General features: G+C 36.9%; 1 protein-coding gene across 2 annotated transcripts in view; it reads left to right on the forward strand.

Moving 5' to 3' along the window:
* The window catches only part of LOC147166742 (receptor-type tyrosine-protein phosphatase gamma-like), a 385,386-nt gene extending 375,639 nt beyond the window's left edge, over positions 1-9,747 (forward strand). The window contains exons 27-30 of one of the 2 annotated variants that reach the window (XM_086086609.1): positions 1,958-2,100; positions 4,183-4,290; positions 5,234-5,369; positions 8,873-9,747. In XM_086086609.1, coding sequence (XP_085942735.1) covers positions 1,958-2,100; positions 4,183-4,290; positions 5,234-5,369; positions 8,873-9,016 — 531 coding nt within the window. In that variant the 3' untranslated portion in view covers positions 9,017-9,747. The remainder of the gene's footprint in view (positions 1-1,957; positions 2,101-4,182; positions 4,291-5,233; positions 5,370-8,872) is intronic. The other variant, XM_086086610.1, reaches the window with a different exon arrangement.
* Positions 9,748-10,453: the final 706 nt, after the last annotated feature.

Genomic DNA, 10,453 nt, shown 5'->3' on the forward strand with positions numbered 1-10,453 from the left:
TAGTCAATTATTTTAAGAGGGTGACGATATGTAAGTCTGTGATTTAACAGTAGCGGACACGGGGTAAATTCAACCTGGCTACTAGAAGAGAGACGGTAGTGAATTACTTAGTCGTTGCGGTAAAAACTTGATTCGTGTGATAATAGACTTAAGGTGATATATAGTGACGTTACTCATGAAGAATATGTCACAACAACAAAAACCCAGATTGATTTTGAGCCGGGCCGAGTCGCGGTCAGTGGCAGCCTTTCCAGATCCACTTTCTGTCTTTCAAGAAAGTGGGTGTGGCGGCTGACAACTGCTAAATTTTAACATTTTCACTTAGGGGTGTATTTACTTTTGTTGCCAGGGGTTTAGCTATTAAGGGCTGTATTTTGAAGGAACAGTAATTTTAAACTATTATATAAGCATACATTGAACTGAACTTTATTATAAAGCACTTCAAAACAACCATCACTGCATACAAAGTGCCTTACATGGATTAAAATCAGCCATGGAATGAAGACAGATAAAACAAAATAACACAAAATAAATAAAGAAATAATCATAGGTGAGTTAAGTAAAAAAGTAAATAACATAAATAATAATTGTTTTCATTGTGTCAAAGTGTAATTTCTTCAGTTTAATAAATACCTGTAGAAATGTGATGTGTATTCACTTCTGTGAGATATTGTGCTTATTGTATGCATATACATGCATGGGTCATTTTCATACAATTGAGTAATAACATAAAGACATACCCCACTGAATTTCCTTTAGAAAATCATTAAATTTTACTGATAAGAGTATTTTAATTATTGGCAGCTTCTCATTCAAAAAGCAATTATTGTTTCTAAGAAGAAAAAACTTAAAGTCATGATTTTGTCAAAGTTTAGCTCATTTCACTCGCAGCCATTTTTACTCAAGCAAACCCCTTCGCTCCCAGCTGTTTTACTGGATTTTGACAGGTTTTGCAAAAAACACAGAATATTCTGTCCTATTGCTATAAAAACATGGAACCTACCAAAAGAAAGATTCTCTTCCTTCATCAGGAAAAAAAGTATATTTCTATCTCTTTCTGTTTTGCAGCAATTAGCATTAGAATATAGCTAAGTTTCACCATTATTCACAAATCTGTTTAGAACTGTGGGGAAATCAGCTTGTTGCAACATGGCCCTGGTTGATCTCTTATACTCTGCTGCCACCTGCTGGCTGTTTTTGTTATAACTACCATTCTTTAAGCGTCCCTCTTCAGTTCAGAGGCTGCGTCAAAGCCTGTATGCTCTCGCATTTAAAAAATAAAAAATAAACCATTAAAACGTATAAATACATTTTTGGGAGAATGGTAATATTTAAAATAGAATGTATTTATACATTTTTGGGAGCAAATGAGTTGATGCTAAAATGTCTTTACTGTCTCAAATAAAGTTTCTTAGATGGTAACATGTTTTCTGAAGATGCTAGTTAACATTTTTTAATGTACGTGTAGGATGTTTCTCATCTCAAAAAAACATCTTTATCACTCAACCTTTCTTTCCTGTTAATACCACTGGAGAGAGCCTCATTACGTTTTGTCACTATTCTTTCACTCCTGGGAAATCTGAGCAAATAATGTGCATTTCAAAAACATAAATTTCAAAATAAAATAAAAAATCTAATTGTTAGTGTTGGCAGTAGATTGTATACAGTTTGTTATTTTATTAATTTATTTTTTTATCCATTATGTTAGGTTTTGTCATTTTTTTCACTCCTGGGAAATCTGGGCAAATATCGTGCAATTCAAAAACATAAATTAAAGAATAAAAATAAAAAAACATCTAATTGTTAGTGTTGGCAGTAGATTGTATAAAGTTTTTTATTTTATTTTATTTTTATCCAGCGCTTCCCCTTTGCATGTGAAGACTATTAGACTGTGTGCTTTTTGTCTATTAACCCGTTTCCTTCTCTCTTGCTGTTTGGTTCTCTGTCTGACTATTAGGATGATTATGTATTAGAGGTGCGACACTTGCAGTGCCCCAGGTGGCCAAATCCTAACATGCCCATCAGCAGCACCTTTGAGCTTATCGACATCATCAAGGAGGAGGCAGCCATCCGTGACGGGCCAACCATCATCCATGATGAGTCAGTATGATACCTCCACTCTTCATTCTGTCATTTCATCAACAGTCTAATACTGCAAAGATGTTTTAAAATACGTGTAAAGTATACTGGAAGAAGCTTACTGAATTCATTTTCAGATTTCAGAAGTGTTAAGTCTTATATTTTATTGTCTATGCTATGTTTCTGCTGTTTGCAAATTGCTTTAGACCGAGGAATGTTTCTATTAGATGTCTTCATTTAAAACAAAGCCCAGCACATCTATTGATCACATCCAACTGATGTACTACTATACTACTACTACTACTATACTATACTATACTCAGGCACTGTTGACAGCAATTACAAAGGAATCGACACCTTTATTCAAACAAATGACCCTTGATTTTCTTCCTGTAGATGCCTAAGCAAAGTGCCCAATTAGACATAATGAAATTGTCAACAGCATTGGTGTTCTTGAACAACACTCTGCTCATTTTTATTTATGACAATAATGAAGTGCATGTTTCACCTTTTATAGGAGAATTGACTAATTGAATGCTTCATCCAGTTTCTAAGATGCTGTCAGCTTGTAGCCCCCTCACAACTGTCAGTTCAAGCTCACCCTAATTGACTGCGTGCTCATTATTTAGCCAGGCATGAGCTGTTAGCCGTTGCTCTCTGCAACTCTCCTGACAGTGCCGTTAATAGAGGAGGAGACCTCTACTATGGTGCAGGCGACCCGCTGTTCTTCAGGGATCCCCACACCAGTCTCTGTTGTCCTTCTCATGTGCTTTCACTCACTAACAAATCTTTAATGTCCAAAACGAGTGCAAGCCCTGTGTATTATTTATTTATTTTAATTTATTTATTTGTTTATTTTTGCTTGTTGTGTTTCTTTGCATTATAAAATATTGGCTGATTATTTTACATTTGACATTTTCTGTGCTTTGGATCTTGTTCAAGCCATTCCTTTATTAACCTGGCGTGCAAAAAAAAAAAAGTGCACTGATGATTGATCAATTTAAGTGGATAATCTCAAAATATTGAATATTTTTTAACTTGGTGTTACCTGCTGAAAAGTCACGTAGTGGCCTCGGCCACTGTTAATGTCGAACCCTGATTCAGAAGTTGACTTGCTGGTGGTGTGCTTTAGATATTGATCCTTCTGCATAACCCAAGTGCACTTCTGCTTGAGGTCACGATCTGATGGCTGACCTGGGTTGCTTTGTGACCTCCAGAATTAGTTGTCACCGAGCTCTTAATTTGCAGTATAAAATATTGGCTGATTATTTTACATTTGACCTTTTCTGTACTTTGGATCTTGTTCAAGCCATTCCTTATTAACCTGGCGTGCAAAAAAAAAAGTGCACTGATGATTGATCAATTTAAGTGGATAATCTCAAAATATTGAATATTTTTTAACTTGGTGTGGCCTGCTGAAAAGTCACGTAGCGGCCTCGGCCACTGTTAATGTCGAACCCTGATTCAGAAGTTGACTTGCTGGCGGTGTGCTTTAGATATTGATCCTTCTGCATAACCCAAGTGCACTTCTGCTTGAGGTCACGATCTGATGGCTGACCTGGGTTGCTTTGTGACCTCCAGAATGTGTTGTCACCGAGCTCTTAATTTCTGTAGGCAGGCCACTCAAGGAAAAGATCACCACTGTTCCATGGTTTCTATATTTGTGGCTATTTGCTATCACCGTGGTCCGCTGGAGTCCTATAGGAATTTTACTTGAAAAAAACTAGTAAAGTTTTTTCCCTCATTTTACAAGTTACTGAGTACATTTTACCAGTTTATTTTACAAAAATAAAAATAAAAATCTTTGTAAGCATTGAGGAACGATCTCATGACCTTCAGCTTGGGAGGCCACGCTATTACCTGAGCCATGCCACTCTTGCTGTTTGCCACTATGCTGCATTGCTCGTGTGTCCAAAATGAGACCAAAACAACCTCGGAGGTACAAGTATTCCACCTGACATCAGCAATATGCTAACTCACAGGAGTGACATGTCTCAGGTGGTATAGTGGCTGTCACCCAAGCTGAAGGTCATGAGTTCGTTCCTCAATGCTTACCGTACATAACATCTTATTCTTTCTTTCTTTGTTTTTTCTTTTTAACAGTGTAAAGCCAGGCTTGGGTGTGTTCAATAAGAATGAACTGAGCTTTCCAAAGAATATGATTAGCCTCAGTTTTTACAAAGGAGCAAAGTACTTTTCACACAGGGCCAGGTAACTTTTAATATTTATTTTTGTTTAATCCTTAATAAATAAAGTCCCCCCTTTAAAAAGTAAATGTTATGTTTATGGGTCTGCTGTTTACATTTGTTTAATGATCTGAAATACTGAAGTTGTAGCTAACGGTTAGCTCGCGGGTAAACGTTCACCTGCACGCTAACTCCCAAATAGCCGCAAAATAACTATTAGGTTAGCCCGTGAGCTAACCGTTAGCTTGCGGGCTAACCATTCACCCGCATGCTAACTCTCAAATAGCCACTAAAAACTGCTATTATGGGCTAATTTAATAGCCGTTAATTTGCGAGCTAGCCGATTAGCTCGTGGGCTAATAGCCGCTAATTCGCGAGCTAACGCATTGGCAACTAGCGGGGGCAGCTTTATTTATATAGCTTATATAATACACAAGGTAGGTAAGGTAGTAAGTTTAACTCTTAAACTGCACACCATCCCGGTGGCCCTTCTGCATTCGATTTTCTCTTCTGCATGTGAGGATCTAGAGAAGAACTGAGCTTTCGCTGCTTATTGGCTGTTAGCACTGCACGAGCAACCACTCAGATGGTGCTGTGGGCGGGCCAATGTAGCAGGGAGTCAACAGCCGCTGACTCAGAGCAGACGGAGGAGAAAAACGCCCGTCGGAGCAATATCAACAGTTTTTAATATATCGGCCATCAAAACAAAACAAAAAAGAGGCAGATGCCGATATTAATAAAATGCTGAATATCAGCGCCGATTATCGGCCTATCCCTAATGCACGTTTGCATTTCATTTTTTCAGTTAGAAGTAAAAAAAAATAATTCTCATACCTTTTCCTCTGCAAAATGTTTAATATCCTTTAAAAGCTTCATGCCCTTTATGTTCTTTCCCTTAATGCCTGAAGGTATATGGAAATACTGCGGAGACAAATGCTTACCTCCAATATTGTGTATGTGGTTGTCAGGTTTGGAGCAGTATCGGCAGGTTTGCTGTGCGCCCTCACCACACTCTCTCAGCAACTGGAAAGTGAGGGGGTCGTCGATGTCTATCAAGTGGCCAAGATGATCAATCTAATGAGGCCAGGAGTCTTTACAAACATGGTGAGTTTGGCCCTCGAGTTCAGGTCACCCCTCCAATGAAATGTACCCATCCACTGCCAGAACCTCATTTGGTCAATGGTCTCTCAGCAGCCTTATGGAAGTTTGCCAGTGAGAATAAAGTGATATTTTAAGCATTGTGTACACCTTGCTGGATAGTTCAGTTGGTACTGTACACACTTTGTTTCATTTCTCACTGGCAAATCTTGTTGTAATAAGTACCAAAATGACTAATCTAGGATCAGCCATTTTACAGCAGCTTCCCATTTGGACACCACCCACAGAGTAGGTAGTGATAGGGTGGCTCTATTGTAGACACTGCATTATTCAACAGAGAACACTTCTATCTGTATAGGAACTTAAAATAAGTAGCGCAAAACTTTGTGTGTATTTGAATTTGTATTAATTTTGACACACAATTGTATCTCTATGCAAGGAGGCAAAAAAAACTGACAAAAAAAAACTGGATGTAGTCCAAAAGGTACACAATATGAATCTTACTGTTTACATTGTATAGCTAACAGTTATTTCCATCTTGCCTACATGCTCTGAAGTCATATTCTTAACTGAACTCAACTTTAGAAACAACCAGAGCTGCGTACAAAGTACTGTACATAAAGTAAAAGTCAAACATATAAAAACACACAGACAGTTAAAACAATAAATTAATAACAAAGACCGTAGATACAATTAAACACAAAAATAAATGCAAATGTTCAAGCCCAGTCAAAAGACAAATACAGTAATAATAAAAAGGTGCTTTAAGCTGAGTTTAAAAAATAGACAGGAGGCTTGCCTGATGTTTAGCAGGAGGTCATTCCACAGAGAGGGCCCGCCAACAGAAAAAAGTAAATCCCGTCTGAGCCTCCACTTATTCCTTGGTACCTCAAGTAGAGTCTGGGAAGGTCAGTAAGCGTGGACAGGTTCTGAGAGATAAGTTAAGGGCAAGACCAAGTAAAGATTTAAAAACAAAAGAAAACTTCAAATGAACTCCAAAGTGACAGGGAGCCAGTGAAGGGAGACCAGAATTGCAGTTCTCCCTCCTACAAGCACCATTAGGAAGTGAGTAGCAGCATTTTGGACCAACTGGAGATGCTTGACGGAGGACTGGCTGACTCCAGTATTCAGTCAAGATGTAACAAAGGCAAGGATTACTGTTTCTAATGTAATTGCTGTTGTGAAAGGTGAGGCTTTAGTTTAGCCTTAAAAAAAAAAAAGAAAAAAAAGATGGATTTAACAACAGCACCCGTTTTCCAGACCAATTTCAAAATCAATTTCTAATTTGAAACCCAAGTTCAAGCTTTGGATAAGATGCCAGGGAGCCCAGGTCAAATGGTTGGGATTTACCGGTACAAGGGCTACTGAGACCAAACACCATACAGTAACTTCTGGGGTTTTCCACTGAAATCCAAGTTTTTGATTTCCTCCAGACAGGACAGAAGTGGTCTTAAGGAGTAAGTGTCTTTTTGCTTAGCGAGACTTAGATCTGACTGTCTTCCACATATCAGTGAAAGGAAATGCCATGTTTTCTAATGATTGGACCCATGGGACAGCAAATACAACAAAAACAGAAGGGGCCCCAAAATAGACTCAGAGCAATCAAGTCAAACACAAAAAGTTCTGCATGCCAAGTAGGATCTAAACCTCTAGAGGGCTACCACAAATGGCCACCTGGTGCTGCAAATGAGCCAACAGAATACTGTGGTCCACCTTATCTAAAGCTGCAGTCCAACAGAACAAGACAATAATAATGGGAGCCGGATCACGCTTGTTCCTTCTAAGATGTACTGTATGGTCACTGGTGAGCTGAATATTTATGGAAAATTTTAAAGCACAAAGTAGTGTTGTCAAAGTTAAAACGTTAACTCATTGAATAATCACAAAAATATTGCATTAATCATGTATTAATGCAGAATAATCGCACTGTTAATTTTGACTGCAGATAGTTACATTAAAAAGTAGCACAGGTTGTGTTTGAACAATAAACATAACTACTAGTGCTGTCAAAGTTAAAGCATTAAATGATTAATTAATCACAAAAAAATATCGCATTAATCATGAATTAACGCAAATTAATCGCACTATTAATTTTGATCATAGATTATCCTTTGGCGTGACAGTGGATGGCTACGTTTAAGGTAGCACAGCTTGTTTGGGCAATAAACATAATTACAAGGAGTAAAGTAGAGCATTTAATAAATGTTTGCGTATGACATTTAGAATATTTGTTCATGTCAAAATATTGGGGTAATTTTTCCCCATTTTAAATTATGCAAGTATTTCATTGATTTGAAAAAGAGGAGGATGAGCATGGGCAGTGGATCAAAAAAATTTGAAGATGTCCTCATAACATTAAATGCCAAAAGAATTAACACATAACTGGTGCTATTCAAATTTGGCTGGGAAAAAATATTGATTAAAAAAACAACTTTTTATTAAGTGATTAATCGTGATTAATCAAAATTCTAAGATGTGATTAATCTGATCGTTTGACAGCTCTAATAACTACATGTATTAACCCATTAAGGCCTAAAGCAGGGGTGGGCAAACTTGGTCCTCAAGAGTCCTGCAGTTTTTGGAGGTTTCCTTTTTCCAACACAAGCTGATTACAATCATCAGGATCGTTATCGGGCTTATGTAGAGCTTGCTGATATCAGCTGTGTTGGAGAAGGGAACCATCCAAAACCTGTAGGACTCCGGCCCTCGAGGACAAAATTTGCCCACTCCTGCTTTAAAACCTTTGAGTGACTTTAGAGTCACCCCCGAAAACCTGAAGTTTTCCTGGAAATTCAACAGTATTGTAGATGCTGACTAAATAATTGACATTTCAGCTCCTGAAGCAGATAGAAATATAATTCCAAAAACATTTCAGAGCTTACACCTGTGGCGTTCACACAAACCTATGTTTCGCCCAATGTTCACCAACAGTTTTAATGTTTTTTCTAGAAAAACTGTTGGCAACTATTAAAACTTTTGGTGAACGTTTGCAATGTTGAAGGAACCGAGAAATGTACTTTTGCCACATTCGCAAACACTCAGTGGGATACAGGCTAGTCTTGCGTAAAATAGTCCAAATGTTTGATTTTGTTTGGTTGAATAAGAGTTTAAAGTGTGAGGAAGTGTTGTGGTTTACGTATGTGGTGTGGTTTATGTAAACTTATGAGCACAACTGTAAATGTACAAAAGCTGAACGTTTCTTAGTGACACAAAAATGCTATGAATCGTCACCAAAATTCACATGCACGTCTCTACTCATGTCAACTTCAACCTCTGAAAAGATCCAAACAATTTCCACAGTATTTTGGATTTTATGGGCATTCAACCTTTTTCTCACCAAACGGTGTGTTCATAAGTTTACATACCCTTTCAAGCACAACTGTATATTTTGTGAGTATGATGTTAATGAAGATTTGGTTAATATTTGATCCCAACATGTTCTTCTCTGTGTCTCTTCTCCCTAACTGTCTTGGTATCCGTCCAATACCGATTTGTGAACTTCTCACCAGGATCAGTACCAGTTCCTGTATGAAGCCCTCCTCAGCCTTGTCCAAACCAAGGAGATCAGCTTTGGGTCTCTGGACATTAACCGGACCTTGTCATCCTTGTCTGATCAATCAGACCAGGCAGAAAGTAGAGAATCGCTGGTGTGAGGGCCAGAAGTGGACTGAGGATGTTCTGTGTCCCCAGACATCCTGTTGCACCTCCTCGACTGCTGGAGCGCTTGAAGGGGAGGCATTTCACTTTGTAAGCCGTCAAAGAACTATTAGACTTTTTGAGGCCTTTTTGCCAGACTCTTGGTTAAAGTAAAATAAAAAACAATTACTTTTTTTATGCTAATAGAAATTTTTTGGGATATTAATTTTTTCGTCTTAATGTCCTCCAAATGAATGGTGTGCATCTGCGTTTTTTTTTTTAAGTTCCCCAGAGCGTCGGCAGACAATGACATACACAACTGTCGTTTCTTGTTTGCACTATTTAATATCTAATGTCAATGTTACTGCCTATGCTGTAGCCCACTCATGTGGCTCGCGCAATTTGATTGTTTTTACATTCCACAACCTTGTTCCCTGCTATACCGCCTACTTCTGCGAAGTACATTTGCTCTGTTCTTTCCATTGGATTGAAATGAGCTGAAGGAGGAGGTCAAACAGGCTAAATGCTTCTCAACTGCAATAACCTCGTCCCGATGGAGGAACAAAGCTGCCAAAATTGAATAGAAATAAATGACTAAATAAACAAATAAATAAATGTAAGTGAAAATAAAAACGGCTATAAAAAATAGTATTCAAAAATTCAATACAAACAAATATTAATGGAAATAAAAATCTCTCTCTCTCTCTCTCTCTCTCTCTCTCTCTCTCTCTCTCTCTCTCTCTCTCTCTCTCTCTCTCTCTCTCTCTCTATATATATATATATATATATATATATATATATATATATATATATATATATATATATATATATATATATAGATATAGATATAGATATAGATATAGATATAGATATAGATATATATATATATATATATATAGATAGATAGATAAAAGTAAAAATAAATACAAAAATTAAAAACGACATTCAAAAAATAAAATTTATATTGAAATAAATACAAAAATAAATATATAAATAGAATTAAATATCAATCAATAAAAATGCTCTGCTCTCACATTCATTGTTGTTGAGCACCTCAAGTTGCAAGTTGTGGTGACAGTGGTCAAGATAGTCGCAAGCCGGTGGGACTTCCTTGTTAGCTGAACCGCTCGCTCTAGGTTCTAGGCAGTTTGCAACAGCAGAGCCCAACCCAAGACACAATTAGTGTCTGCAGCATGAAATAAATTAATGTGAGAGCAGAGCATTTGTATTTATTGATTAATATTTAAATCTCTTTATATCAAATTTTTTTGTTTTGTACTTATTTGTACTTTTGTTTATTTAATTAGGTATATGAATATATTTAGTTGTTTTTATTTCCATTTATATTTAATTTTTGAATTAATTGTTTTATAGCCGTTTTTATTTTCACATTTATTTATTTATTTGTATATTTATTCATTTATTTATGTTTAATTTTGTCAATTTTGGTCCTT

This window comes from Leptonotus elevatus, chromosome 10, assembly GCF_054856555.1.
Source record: "Leptonotus elevatus isolate MCC_2025b chromosome 10, RoL_Lele_1.0, whole genome shotgun sequence".
Taxonomy (NCBI): Eukaryota; Metazoa; Chordata; class Actinopteri; order Syngnathiformes; family Syngnathidae; genus Leptonotus; species Leptonotus elevatus.